Raw genomic sequence first — 15,224 nt, 5'->3', positions numbered from 1 at the left:
ATATATATATATATGAGTAAAATATTGATACCAATTTTTTCTCAAGTGAATTTCATTGAGAACTAAAATTCAACAACGCAAGTATAAAAAAGAAAAAGAAAAAGAAGGGGAAACTTCACTTACTCTCCTGAACTTACGCGCCTTTTGCAAACATCCCCAAAGTTTAAAATCTCTCACTTGAGTCACTTTGGTGTATTGAACTTTTGTTTCGTTCCAAATACCTCCTACCATTAGATATTGGAGTTAAATCAAACGGTACAATGAATAAAATACCTTTATATCCTTAAATTTTTTTTAAATTTCAAATTTACTCTTATTTATAAATAAAAATTTGAAATAAGAGTCTTTGTGACCCACCGGAGGGTCACAGTGGGTCACAAAGTGACACATGATGGTTCTATTTTTTTTTAATAATAAAAATTTATTTTTTAATAAAAAATAAGGGTATTTTAGAAATTTTACACCCCCTCCATTTGGATTTCACAGAATGGGGTATTTGGAACAAAACGAAAGTTCGATGGATCAAAATGAGAAATTTTAAACTTTAAGATGTGTTTGCAAAAGCGGGTAAGTAAAATTTTCCCAAAAAAAAAAAAAAAAAATCAACAACGTACGTCAAGTTGTCATACAAACTGAAGTGCTTTGAGTGTGAAACAAAAATCAATAATAAGTGAGTGAAAGGACAGACCGTTGTTGATTGATGACTTCGGGGGAAAATTGTGTGGGATAAGTTTGTCTATTGAACGCGTTTTCTGTTCTTTTGAATTTTGATGATAGATAGCAATATATCATCAAAATACCCCCTCGACCTCATTGCATGGAAATTTTTTTTGTCTTAAACAAATCCCTTACTAGTGGGCTCTATTATTGTGTTTTATTAACATGCTTAAAAATAATTAAAATTACGTATACTTCTTTAAAATTATAATAAATTTTATTACCTGCTGTGCGCTTGTCCCAGCAGCAAAGTCGCCCTTGGTGGCGCCATACACGTACATGATCCAATCGGTGCGGGTGCCAACCTTCAACACCCAGCCCCCTTCAACATTTCGTTTGAACTCAGAAATTACATGTCAGAGTTTTATAGAACTCTGACATTGTTGCCTGCCAACCTTCAACACCCAAACCTTGTTGCCTGCCACTGCCACAATGCTATCTCAACTATCCCTTAGAAAAACATTTCTCAAATAAGATAGAGGTAGAAGTATAAGAAAACATTGTCAACTCTTTCCCTACACATACAATTCCATATTCTAAAACACAACTTTCTAGCAATTATAAAGAAAAATCCAACTGCATGTGACGCTTGACATTCTGTCTTCTATTAGAGCAGATCGAGGAGGCAACGGAGTCAATATCTGAAGGTATTACCCAATTGGGAACTAAGCACTCAATGGCATAATTGACACAAGAGTATGAGCATAGCGGAGAGAAAGCAGTCCAAGGATGCATCAACTTACAATTATGAGACCTACATAGGGCAAAGCACAGACTAATTCCAATTAAGGAAAATCTCAAGCACTCGGCAATCTCATATGTTGATTGGAACAAAAATGTCATCCAAGTAACTCGGACGGCCGCATCTCCACTTCAGTGCTACCCACCAATTCCACTCACCCTTGATCTTCTTTAAATCTTTACTGGATACTTCCTCAATCAACAAATGCTTAAGATTTGGACAATTATAGAAACTCAGACATTCTAATCTTGATGCAATGTGTAAACCACTAGAGATGCTAATTAGTCCAGGCATGTAGTGAAGCGAAATTCTCTTCAAATTCGGGAGAAAGTCAGAGGTTTTAGGCTCAGCAGAAATTTTGCAACTTACTAAAGTTTTAATGGAGGGACAATCTTCAACTGTAAGCTCTTCTAAATTACAGAGGTTATCAAGTAAACATGTTGTGAAAATAGTGGTCAATTTGGGACATGTGCGCAATGTCAAGGACTTCAAAAGAGATAAACACTTTGGTTGTATTGGCCCCTTCCATATCCTCCTTAGATTCTTCATATAATATATGTAGAGGTATTCAAGTGATCCAAGAACAATTTTTTTAGCACCAGATGTTTTAGATACAATTCCACTGCTACCATCTTCTCTATAAGCCTCTACTTCATCATCTTCTTCATGAGCATCTGCTTCACTGTCTTCTTTGTCTGCTTCACTATCTCCTTCGTGAGCATTTGTTTCACCATCTCCTTCGTGAGCATCTGCTTCACTAGCTATCTCTTACGTGAGCATATGCTTCATCATCTTCTTCGTGGGCATTTGCTTCACTATCTTCTTCGTAAGCATCTGTTGCATCTATAATAACTTCAACCTCATTACATTCTCCCACAACACAACATTTTTGGTGCTTCATATTTCCAATACCAAAATCTGATAGCTTCTTAACAGTTGCATGCCGTTCCAATAAAAATGCTGTTGAATAATGGAGTACCTTTTTAATCTCTTCAGGAACAACCTCACCATTTATGTATTTCAAACATCTCTCCCATCGTTCCAACTCAAATTCAACATCGCGAGGGAGTCGAGACATAGTGCGCTGGACATGATGGCCAACAGTAAATATGAAATTTGACAGTGATGGATGCACCCACATTGGGCTATTCAATAGAAAGAGCCTCATAAGCTCCACACTTGGAAAATAGAATTTAAGAGTGTTCAAACTCTGCAAGGTACATACTTCAGTAACAATAGCTTCCACACATGCACTCCATCGTTTGTCATCTGGATTCACACTCATATTTAACTCCTCTAAGTGGGACAGTGCCGAAATTATGCCACAAGGAACCACTACATCTGATTGCATGGCCCTCCTAACATTACTCAGATATGCATAAAATGAAACTTCCAAGCATGTGAGATTAGTTAGCTCCTTAATCTCCTTAGGTAAATCCATAATATCTGTCCCTTCAAGATCAAGAACCTCAAGCTGCTTGAGCTCTCCAACTTTGGGCGACAACCTCATGAAACGATGACAGTAACTTAAAAATAGTCTTTTGAGGTTGACTAATCTGAAAATGGACTCCGGCAAAGACCTGATGCCAGTCCTGGATAAGTTCAAGATTTGGAGAGCAGGCATGTTATCGAAAAATGAGGGAGGGATCGTTCTCAATTTGTGGTTTCCTTGAAGGAACAATGCTAAGAGCATGGGGCACCTTGGATTCTCAGGTAAACTAGATAACTCATTGTGCATCAAGTAAATCTCTTTGACATTCTTCCAATCCTCTTCCTTTGGCATTTCAGTTAATCCTAAACCACCCAACATAAGACACAATTGATGTGCCTCACCTTGAATAATAGAAAAGGTGTTACGGTCTATATCTGAAGTTTCAGGCCGTTCTATCCGAATATCTTCAATTTCAAACTTCTTATCTTGCCCAGAAGCTTCGAATTCTACCCCAATTTTTTCACCAGAACTCTTCATCTCAACCGTTTCAACGTCAAACACCATTCCTTGAGACTCTGAAGTTATTTGTTTTTCAATTCCTTCCTCTGCAAAAGGTTCCGGTAAAAATTCTGCAATATAAAAAATTCAAAAAAAAAAGGAAACTTTAAATAATTTAAAACAGACATGATTTTGATTTCATTGCAGTGGAAATTAAATACCAACAAATAAATCTGTCTAAACCAATTTTTATTACCACTAAAGTGATAACACACCACCTGCATCATGCTTAACATTTAATGTTTGGACCTCCAAACATGAGTCCATGTTTACTGACTAGTGGCAAGACAATCTAACTCGGATTAAATTTCCTATGTTGGCTTCTTTGTTGAATTTTGAACAAAGGGGGCAAGTCATGTACCTTTGTGGAATAACTGTGAAAATAGTTGCAAAGAGCATCAGTGAATCATTAGTAATTTACGAAAAATTAGAGCCTAAGAATTAAATGCTACTACCAAAAAATTCGGAGCAATAGATATTTTTTCATTTGAGGTTTATTTTTTATATGAGATTTATCTTTTCTAACTTTTATTCCTATTTCTTTTGTCATTGACATGAAAATTATTCCAAAGAAAATCTTATTGGATGTTAAACGTTTCACTCAAATACCGTTGTTCTTGCTAAAACATTTTGTAGATTTTTGGTAACAATCAGGTAATTAGGGCCCATGTTGTTTGATTTATTAGTCAAGTATTGGTCTATACATACCGTAACATTGCAACTGTGCTTCCTTAGCAAGATCCGGTGGGTCTTCATTAAGATCCAATGGATCCAAATTGTCAGCATAAGAGGATATGGTAGTAATAAGAGAGGAGGAGATAGAGGTTTCTATTTTATCGTCCTTGTTATCATCGAACTGTTCCCCTTGAAACAAATGACACAGATCAAAGGTATCCTGCATAATGTGAAAGGTGGAATGTATCAAATTGAAAAGATATATCTAAGAATGTCACACAAAAAATTTAAGCATGTATCATGCCGGCCACAATTTCGAGGCCTGAATGAAAGTCAATTTTGGAGTAACTAACCATGAGAAAAAAGGTAACAGACTCTACGGATTGGCAGAGACACATAAAGTTATTCTAAGAGAAGAATGAGAGGAAAATATTACTTTTTGACCAGTAAAAGGATTTCATTAAAAATCAATGGGCACATCCAAATATACACTTAAAATATACAAGAGAACATTTAATCAGAAAAAGATAAAGAAATTCAAAAAAAAAAAAGAAGGAAATTCAACAACGTACGTCAAGTTGTCATACAAACTGAAGGCTGAGTGTGAAACAAACATCAATAATGTTTAGAGAGAAACTTCAGAGAAGACTTGACATGAAAACGAACTTCCTCGTGTGAGTAGGGACAAACCATTGATGATTGCTGACTTCGTGGAAAAATTGTGTCAGGAAGTTTGTCTATTGAACGCGTTTTCTGTTCTTTTGAATTTTGATGATAGATAGCATCAACACCGACTTTAGCTCAAGTAGGTAGTAGTCTGGTGTGTGAACAACTATCCCTTTTCCTCAAACGACAAATTTAACTCATCTTCCACAATGTTTAGTGATATAAAGGAAAAATACAATTCAGAGGGTGAGCTCCATTGTTGTGCTTTATTAGCTACACATTTTCTCTCTTGGTTTTACTTCTCAGTGAAGTTTTGTTCACTTTTCTTCTAGGCGCCCTAGTCGGTTTGTTTCGGTTTAAAATGATTTTTGAAAAATATTTTTCGTTTTTTCGTGGGGTTCGCTACGACGGAAAATAAGTTTTTTCTTTTTACTTCAATAAGAAGATTCTTATGGCTTGACTTTCATTTTACTACAGTACTCATTATTCGGTCATTTTCATGCAAGAGAAGCAGCAAGGCAGCAACTTCGTAGGGTAGAAGAAAAGAGCGAAAAACAGATACATCTCCAGAGCAACATGAAGAAGATTAATTTTTCTCACTTGTTTTGGCAATTCAGTGCTTAAACAAATAAGAGTATTCTCTTTTGGTGTGAGTGAGATCTAGGTGTATTGGAACTTTTGGATATGAGTCATTTTCTATATTACTCTTTGTACTCTGCGTTTTGTTAGTGAATTTTTTTTTTCTTTTAGATCGTCTCCGCCAGTGGATGTAAGCTTGTTAAGCCGAACAACTTAAATTTTGGTGTCTTGTGTGACTAATTGTTATTTTTTATTATGCTTCATTAAGGATCCCTGGAATAATTATTTTATCGGGGAAAATTACACTTTACCCCCCAAAGTTTCATCCAATTTACAATTTGACCTTCAATATTTAAAAATTTACAATGTAACCCAACAAACTATCAAAATTTTGCAATGGAACCATCCCGTTAACTATTTCCGTCCAATTTGATGAAAAATTGTTCACGTGCTTAGCACGTACATTTTTTGTCTTAAATTTTCAAAATTGCCGCAATGTATTTTAATAATTTCCAAAAATGCTCCCAAGTTAATAAACCAAAATCACAAAATAAAATAAAATAAAATAAAAATTAGCCACCCCCAATCTGGCCATTTGGGGGTGGTCGCCCACCCCTTTTGGCCATGCAAATGGCCAAAGGTAGCCACCCGCAATTTTTTTTTTTTTTTTCTATTTTTTGGAGGGTTTTATATATATATATATAGGCAATTAAGTATTTTTATTTATTTCCATAAAAGAAAATAGAAATTATTAACAGATGAGTCACATTGCAAATTTTTGATACTTTATTAGGATACATTGCAAATTGTTAATCATCGAATGTCAGATTGTAAATCGAATGAAACTTAGAGAGGTAAAGTGTAATTTTCTCTATTTTATTCAACAAAACTCTTTCTTATGTAATGCATAGAGACCCCATTTTCTATGTGATTAATAATTTTAAGTTTCCAAATCCAGACAACAAAATTGGAATACCAAACATGTAAAAAAAAAAAAAAAACAGCCTTGGTGGATATCATGAAAGAAGCTCATGACATCTTCTTTAAGAATCACCCAACAAGACAGGAAGAAAGCTAAAAAAAAAAAAAAAGGAAAAAAAATCAAGGCTAGTGGAGAATTGTTACAAGTTCTTCTTGTGTCACTTTTATGTGTTCCTCTAATAATGATATGACTCTTAAAATCACTTTTGGACTTCTACTTATCAAAAAAAAAAAAAAAATCACATTTAGACTTCTGATTGATTATTATTAAATTTTTATCAAACAGTGATTTTAAAAGCTATCTCACTTTTTGAGTGACATTACAGTAACACAAAATAAACTTTTAAAATTACTCGCACTCGTGGCCTTAGCGTTGTTTAGATCTTTCACCACCTTAATTAATTAAAGGCTTTTTCCAACCACGTAGCTTCCTCCATGTCAATAGAGTAAAAAGTGAGACCATCCAATTTAGTCCACCAATTGAATTGTTCCGACTTTTTTCCTTTTTTTTTTTTTTTTTTTTTTTGTAAAAACTTTTTTTTAAAAAAAAAAACACACTAAACTCTGCATTAGCGGCTGGGTCAGTACTTGGCCGAGTTCTTTGGCGAGCCGAGCCGAGCTCAAATTTTAGTATTAGCCGAGCTCCCAAAAATTTTAAATGAGCCATGTGGCCCATGTGAAAGCAGAAAGAAGAACCGTACCTGCTGAGGGCTGGTCACAGCAACGTCGCCCTGGCCCTGGGTGTCTAAGTTTTCCGTTTTTACTTTGAGGGTTGTCTGGAAGTTCAAGAGCTTTTGAATTTGATCATCTTGTGATGGCTGCTGATTTTGTGGCGGTTGGTGCTTGTTGTTTTGTTCCTGTTTTTCAGGAGATGTTGGGGGAGGATTTATGTGGGAGGCTTGTGCACACGTGTGCCTTCCTCGGTAAGTGATTTCAAAGACAGTTGGGTCTTCATCGGATCGTTGAACTTGCTTTGTAGCTAGACAGCCTTGGACATTTCGATGGTTGCACCTATAGTAGCCTCTGCAAATTCCAACAATCAATTGTTGAGGGCATGCAGATTTAAGGAGAAAAAGAAGATGTACACATAATTTCAATGTATAGAGCCTAAATCATTGGAATAGGTTAAGAAGGATTCACGGGTGCATGAAAGAATAGGCAATTCCCATGCAATTCTGCTATTGTATATGCACTCTACGTTGTTTTGGTGTGAAAACTTCCTTTAATGCCCATGAAGATCAATAAAGTTCGATCAGGACCACATGAAGCTTAAAGGGACATATCAGAGTTGCTCACCACTTGGGCACAAGTCTAATAGTAGGTTAGATTTGTTGGTTTTCGAAGGTGGCTAATAATTTGGTATAATTAAATGATTAAATTCATTTTTTTTTATTATTTTAAACTTCCTAAATAAGCGACAGTTTAATGATAATATCATATTCATGTCATGAGTTAAAGCTGCTGAAATTTAGTTGCATTTATATTCATATTTAAGAATAATTGATGTAGACTATAATGCCTGGGAGTATATGAGGAAGACCCGAAGGGATACATGTGTGAAGACGCCCCAGAAAATGGTGACAAGATCCCAGACTCGCGCAGCAAAAGGAGTACCCCCTAGAACTGCGATCGATCGCAGCACCCCTGCTGGCCCCTATCTCGGCGATCGATCGCAAGATTGATTGCAGCAGTCCCTGGAACTGCGACTGCACTTGCGATCGATCGCAAGATCGAGCGCACAAGTCCCTGGTAGTGCGATCGATCGCACTCTACCTGCGATCGAGCGCACTCGGGGCTTCCTATCTTATTTTTCCGCCGTTATTTGTTTTAAACCGACTTAGTTTACTTGTTTTATTATGATTAGGGTTGCGGGAGCCCTAATTTCGTTCTTTATTAGTACTAGGGTTTTAGGGCTATATATAGATAATTATAGCCTCTTGAAAAGGATAGTTTTATGTTATTTGATCAATTTTCTTTCAATAAGAATTATTCAGAGGAGTTTTCTTCATATTTTCCTTAAAACCTAGATAGACTCTATTGTTTTGAGAAGAACTCTCAGATCCTTGATAGACTCAAGATCTAAGAGTTATTTATCCTTCTTCTTGGATTGTTTTATTCGCTTCCACATAGTCATACTGCATTAGTTGGTATCAGAGCACAGTCACTTTCCATGGCTCCAAACACAAGAGGAAGGAAGGGCAACCGCTTTGCAACCTTGCATGACGTGTATGAACGCGATGATTCAGTTCATGAAGAACATGAGGTGACACCGAGAAGGCGCGAGAAAGGGCAGATTGCGGCTATGAGGGATCAAATTGAAGACCTCACCACCCAACTGGCCGACGCACGCCTCCATGACTGGCATTTACGTCGACCCCCACCACGCATGGCGGAGGAGGAAGACGAAGACGACGACGGGTATGGATCTGCAAACCCTTTTGCGGAGCGCCGAACGCAGGGCCGTCAACCCCCTGCGCAAGCTTATGCTAATAGATGGGAGAGCGGGTTCAAACTTGAGATTCCAGAATTCCACGGGGGTCTTGAACCTGAAGAATTTCTGGATTGGGTGGTGGCAGTTGAAGAGATTCTCGACTTCAAAGAGGTACCGGGAGATTAGCGGGTTTCTTTGGTCGTAACCAAATTTCGGGGAAGGGCTGCGGCATGGTGGCAACAATTGAAGCAAGCTCGGGCACGTAAGGGCAAGAGAAAACTAGACAATTGGGAGCAATTATTGGGGAAGATGCGACCCGCCTTTTTGCCACACAATTACCTACGAACCATGTATCAACGGTTGCAAAATTGGAGTCAAGGTTCGAAGTCCGTAGATGAATACATGGAGGAGTTCTACAAATTATTGACACGAGTTGATTTGTCCGAGACGGAAGAGCAATTAGTGTCCCGGTATATTGGGGGTTTGCGGCCACAAATTCAAGACACATTGAACCTATTTGACCCCTCCAAGGTGTCGGAGGCTCATCAAAGGGCATTGCTAATTGAGAAGGCGTTGGCACGTGGGTCATTCCACTCATTTGGACATAGTGGCGGTGGAAGTAACAACCGGTCAAGAGTTCCGTTCACAACTCGGGAGGCCCTTTCCCAAGTGAACGGCACAAGTAAGAACCCCACACCCATGGGGCAGCCAAGCCGACCCAGAGCTGCAACCGGGCCCAAGCGTTTTCGTTGTGGAGAGATGGGTCACCGGATGGCAGATTGTCGCAAGGGTGAGAAGTATGGAAAGGCCCTACTCGTCGATTCGGGAGAAACCTTCGATGAGCAAGGCGATGGAGAAGAGCTCGCAGCAAACTTCGATGACTTTGATGAGGCCGAAGAAGAATTTGCCACTAGGGATGACACTCCTTTATTGATGGTGCGAAGGATATCTTATACACCCCGGAAGGTAGAGGGAGATGACAGACAACGCTATAATCTTTTCCACACCATTTGTACGGTTGGAGGCAAAGGGTGCAAACTTGTTATTGATGGGGGCAGTTGTGAGAATGTCGTGGCTGAGGAAGCAGTTCGAAAATTGGGCCTTGCAACGGAGAAACACCCTACACCATACCGCTTGGAGTGGCTCAAGAAAGGAGATGAGGTAATTGTGTCTAAACGTTGCCTTGTGAATTTTTCAATTGGGAAAAGATATAAGGATAAAGTGTGGTGTGACGTGGTGGCAATGGATGCATGCCATATATTACTGGGGAGACCCTGGCAATATGATAAGAATGCGCATCATGATGGAAGGAAGAACACATACAGCTTCTTGGTTGACAATGTGAAGCTCACTCTCCTACCCGATCCGGGTGAATGTCCCAAACCTTCAACCGGAACGGGTCAAACATTGTTGGCCAGACATGAGTTCGTTAAGGAGATGCTCGAAGCAGATTGTGGGTACTTACTAGTGTGTAAAGAAGGCAAGAAGATAGAAAAGGTGCCGGAAGAAGCCAAGGGGTTAGTCGAAGAATTTGCGGATGTATTTCCGGTTGAGTTACCCGATGAGCTCCCTCCTCTTCGCGACATACAACACCAAATTGATTTGGTGCCGGGATCAAGCCTACCCAATCGACCACACTACCGCATGAGTCCCAAAGAGCATGAAGAGTTGAGGCGACAAGTGAAGGAGTTATTAGCCAAAGGACACATTCGGGAGAGCTTGAGTCCTTGTGCGGTACCGGCGTTACTCACCCCGAAGAAGATGGCTCATGGAGGATGTGCGTGGATAGTAGGGCCATAAACAAGATCACCGTGAGATATCGGTTCCCTATTCCCCGGTTGGATGATTTGTTAGATCAATTGAGTGGGGCAAAGATATTCACCAAGCTGGACCTAAGGAGTGGATACCATCAAATTCGGGTGCGACCGAATGATGAGTGAAAGACAGCGTTTAAGACGCGGGAAGGACTCTTTGAATGGTTGGTAATGCCGTTCGGATTATCCAATGCCCCTAGTACATTCATGCGGGTGATAAATCAAGCTTTTCGGCCTTTTATTGGGAGATTTGTCGTCGTATACTTTGATGACATACTCATTTACAGCCCCAATAGAGAGACACACCTTCTACATGTGAGGGAAGTACTTCAAGTGCTCCGGAAAGAGAAGTTCTACGCATCACCGGCCAAGTGCTCATTCATGACAGATTCGGTGCTTTTCCTTGGCTACGTGGTGTCTAAAGATGGGTTGGCGGTGGACGAAGCAAAAGTGGCGGCCGTTCGGGATTGGCCCATTCCTACCACATTACACGAGGTCAGGAGTTTCCATGGGTTGGTGTCCTTTTATAGGCGCTTCATTCATAATTTTAGCACCATCATGGCACCTATCACGGAGTGTATGAAGGCGGAAAAATTCTCTTGGAGTGAGGCGGCTATCGAAGCATTTGAGGTAATTAAACTCAAGTTGACAACGGCTCCACTACTTGTCCTTCCGGATTTTGAGTTGCATTGTGATGCTTCCAAAGCCGGTATTGGAGCGGTTCTAAGTCAAGGTGGGAGACCGGTGGCATTTTTTAGTGAGAAGTTGAGTGGTTCAAGACTCAACTATAGTACCTATGATGTGGAGTTCTACGCCTTGGTGTAATCTTTGAGGCATTGGAGTTCCTACCTTGCCTACAATGATTTCATCTTGTACTCGGATCATGAGGCGTTGAAGCACCTCAATAGTCAAGATAAGCTCTCCTCCCGGCATGCAAAATGGGTTGCATATGTGCAACAGTTCTCCTTCACCATTACACACAAGTCGGGAGCTTTGAATAAAGTGGCCGACGCCCTTAGCCGGAAGTCGACACTCTTGACCACCATGGCAAATGAGGTAATTGGTTTTGACCTTTTAAAGGATTCTTTATCAACTGACCCTCTTTTTGGCCCAATTGTTGATGAGGTGTTGTTGGGTAATCGGAGTGATTTTGGGCTGCATAATGGGTTCCTCTTCAAGGGCACTCAGCTTTGCATCCCCGAGGGTAGTCTTTGGTTGCGGATTATTCAAGAGCGCCATAATGAAGGGCACATGGGGCGGGACAAAACGTTCCAGCTGGTGGCAGAGAAGTTTTATTGGCCAAGCTTAAGAAAGGAGGTGGAGAAGTTGGTACGCTACTGTAGGGTGTGCCAAGTATCAAAAGGAACGGCTACAAATGCCGGGTTATATATGCCACTACCCATTCCGGAGGGCCCATGGACTAACGTGAGCATGGATTTTGTGTTGGGTTTACCTCGGACCCAAAAAGGTAATGATTCCATCTTTGTGGTAGTAGATCGATTCTCTAAGATGGTTCATTTTATTGCGTGTAAAAAGACTGCTGATGCCGTGCACGTGGTGCAATTATATTTTCGGGAGGTATACCGCCTCCATGGCCTTCCATTGTCCATCGTCTCCGACCGCGACACGCGATTCCTTAGCCACTTTTGGCGGTGCTTATGGCAGTTATCTCACACGAGACTTGATTTTAGTAGTGCTTACCATCCACAAACGGATGGGCAAACAAAAGTTGTTAATCGGTCGTTGGGGGCGTTGCTTAGAAGTTTAGTGGGAGAACACCTCAAGTCATGGGACCAGCAGTTGTACCAAGCTGAGTTTACCTACAACCGATTCGTCAACCGGAGCACCGGCCTTAGTCCGTTCACCATTATCTATGGGAGTAATCCACGGGCACCACTGGATTTAGCACCTCTCCCTGATTTAAAGCACATACATACCAAGGCGGAGGACCTTATTGCACATATACAAGAGGGCCACAAGTTAACCATCAAGAACCTCGAAGATTCTACAGCAAAGTATAAGGCGGATGCGGACAAGAAGCGACGTGCTGTGGAGTTTGAAGAAGGTGATTTTGTATAGGCGGTGCTCACCAAAGATAGATTTCCTATTGGTGAGTACAATAAATTAGCGGCTCGCAAGATTGGCCCGGTAGAGATTGTGAAGAAGATCAACCCCAATGCATATCAGTTGAAGTTGCCCAGTCATATCAAGACCTCCGATGTCTTCAACGTCAAACATCTGGTGCCCCTTATAGATGATTCGTCGAAAGAGGATGCGAATTCGAGGGCGAATTCTATTCAACCTGGGAAGGATGATGTAGACTACAATGCCTGGGAGTATATGAGGAAGACCCGAAGGGATACATATGTAAAGACGCCCCAGAAAATGGTGACAAGATCCCAGACTCGCGCAGCAAAAAGAGTACCCCCTGGAACTGCGATCGATCGCAGCACCCCTGTTGGCCTCTGTCTCGGCGATCGATCGCAAGATTGATTGCAGCAGTCCCTGGAACTACGACTGCACCTGCGATCGATCGCAGGATCGAGCGCACAAGTCCCTGGTAGTGCGATCGATCGCACTCTGCGATCGAGCGCACTCGGGGCTTCCTATGTTATTTTTCCGCCGTTATTTGTTTTAAACCGACTTAGTTTACTTGTTTTACTATGATTAGGGTTGTGGGAGCCCTAATTTCATTCTTTATTAGTACTAGGGTTTTAGGGCTATATATATATAATTATAGCCTCTTGAAAATGACAGTTTTATGTTATTTGATCAATTTTCTTTTAATAAGAATTACTCAGAGGAGTTTTCTTCATATTTTCCTTAAAACCTAGATAGACTCTATTGTTTTGAGAAAAACTCTCAGATCCTTGATAGACTCAAGATCTAAGAGTTATTTATCCTTCTTCATAGATTGTTTGATTCGCTTCCACATAGTCATATTGCATCAATAATCTAACTCAAAACCCATGCATAAAAAAAGGGCATGTTTTCAAAATCTCTTATTTGAAAGCTAAGAACCAAAACAGGTTTGTGCAGGATTATGTCCTACCTCGGATATTTGGCACCAAAAATTTCTTTCTGCCCATATTTCCTCCAGCTACAGCCATCATCAGGAGGCACTTCAAGTCCCACGCCCGGACTAACTCTCACTTGTTGTGTCCACCTTGGCACAGCCTTTCTGCAGAAACACAAAAACTCAAACATTAATGTATACCTAACAATTAGGCAGTTGAAATCAAACGCTATTTAGTAGACTTGAAATTACCTCTTTCGAGAGGCATCTCTGTGCTCCGGATCGGAATCTTCGCCCCGTGGACTACCAGGAAGAGAAGGTGGGGATTCGGACATTCGAAAAACTGCACCTCCTGTGTGCTGCGGCTGATCACCCACCGAGCTGTTCCACTGGAGCATTGAGAGTGCCTTCTCATACGAAGTCAAGATCTTTGTTACTAAGAATTCGCGGGTCTCGTGCGATGAAGATGGCACATTGAGATGGCCTTGGAGCTGCCTTGCTAGCTCCCTCCCTTGTTTTAGCTCATGTAGAAGATTCTTCTGCTCCCAATCTCCCATGTTTTCCATTGAACCCCAAAAACAAGTCTAGGAGATGACAAATGTTTGCTCAAAATACAGCCTGCTAGCTTTTGTTAGGAAAGACAAATCTAGAAAGGCACGCAGATAGAGTTTAGCCAAAATACGAGGTGGGTTTCGGAAATCGATGCTAAAAAGAGGCTCTTTTTTTTTTTTTTTTTTTTTTCTTGTGCTTTTTAACTGCAAAATTTGGACATTTATGAAAAGCTTTTGCAAACGGGTTTGTCGCAAAAGGCCAAAACCATTGTCTAAAAGAAACAAAAACAGAACACTAGAGAAGAAGAAATGCAGTAGTGATCAGTTTGTAGTGCTTTGGGGTTGTGGGAACAAGGAAGGAAGAATCTACGAAGGACGAGTATGGAGAGGTGAAAGCGTTATGAGGAAGAAGGGACAGTATGGCATTTAAGGAAGACTCAGATTTGGAATTTTGGAAAGGGGAAAAAGAAAAAGAAAAAAGAAAAAAGAAAAAGAGAAAGTTTGACCAAGAATAGCCGAGTGGATTTTCTACATTGAGACCGGTCTTTGGTCATAGGAACTGTCTTCCAAGAGGTTCAAAGAGTGAGCAAGTCCAATCGCTGACCACTTCTTTGGAACCTATTTGAATTGATGAGGGCAAATGTGGGTGAGAATTGCACACTTACAAATAAGTTGTCCCGAATCTTGTTCCCTATTGACGTGGCAGTAGTTAAGTAAACTATAGTTAAGTTTTTTTTTTTTTTTTAATAAAAAAAGATTCGGACCAAGATTTGGGACAACTTGTTTGTAAGTATAGTAATTCTCAATGTGGGTCGTCAATAGAGGTACATAAAATATATATATATATATATATATATAATGGAAAAGAAGTCAGAGTTTTGGAACTTGGTGACGAGGAGACCAAAGAATCTTCAACCTAGCTCCGCGTTACAGTTACTACAATCGGTGCTATTTCCACGTAGGACAGAGAGAGAGAGAGGGAGATGAGGACAAGGGTGGTAAACAACATCACAAACAAACTAATTTTGTGCCTTTTGGTCAGTGAGACGGTCGGAACCTGAT

The 15,224-nt window shown here is 40.2% G+C and overlaps 2 protein-coding genes across 2 annotated transcripts; both read right to left on the bottom strand.

Annotated features, from left to right (window-relative positions):
• Window positions 1-1,443: 1,443 nt before the first annotated feature.
• On the bottom strand, window positions 1,444-3,716 carry LOC132162312 (disease resistance protein At4g27190-like). The gene is made up of 3 exons (XM_088512842.1): window positions 3,668-3,716; window positions 2,276-3,520; window positions 1,444-2,091 (listed from the first exon to the last, which is right to left on the bottom strand). Exons 1-3 carry the CDS (start codon window positions 3,714-3,716, stop codon window positions 1,532-1,534), a joined length of 1,854 nt encoding a protein of 617 aa, XP_088368968.1. The 3' UTR covers window positions 1,444-1,531.
• A 9-nt stretch (window positions 3,717-3,725) lies between these two features.
• On the bottom strand, window positions 3,726-14,177 carry LOC132162249 (putative WRKY transcription factor 53). The gene is made up of 5 exons (XM_088512841.1): window positions 13,864-14,177; window positions 13,648-13,776; window positions 7,052-7,373; window positions 4,158-4,344; window positions 3,726-3,823 (listed from the first exon to the last, which is right to left on the bottom strand). The coding sequence occupies exons 1-5, from the start codon at window positions 14,175-14,177 to the stop codon at window positions 3,726-3,728; spliced, it is 1,050 nt and encodes a 349-aa protein (XP_088368967.1).
• Window positions 14,178-15,224: the final 1,047 nt, after the last annotated feature.

The sequence above is a fragment of the Corylus avellana genome, chromosome 2 (genome assembly GCF_965113065.1).
Source record: "Corylus avellana chromosome 2, dhCorAvel1.hap1.2, whole genome shotgun sequence".
Lineage (NCBI taxonomy): Eukaryota > Viridiplantae > Streptophyta > Magnoliopsida > Fagales > Betulaceae > Corylus > Corylus avellana.
This window is presented reverse-complemented; position numbering and strand designations above follow the sequence as displayed.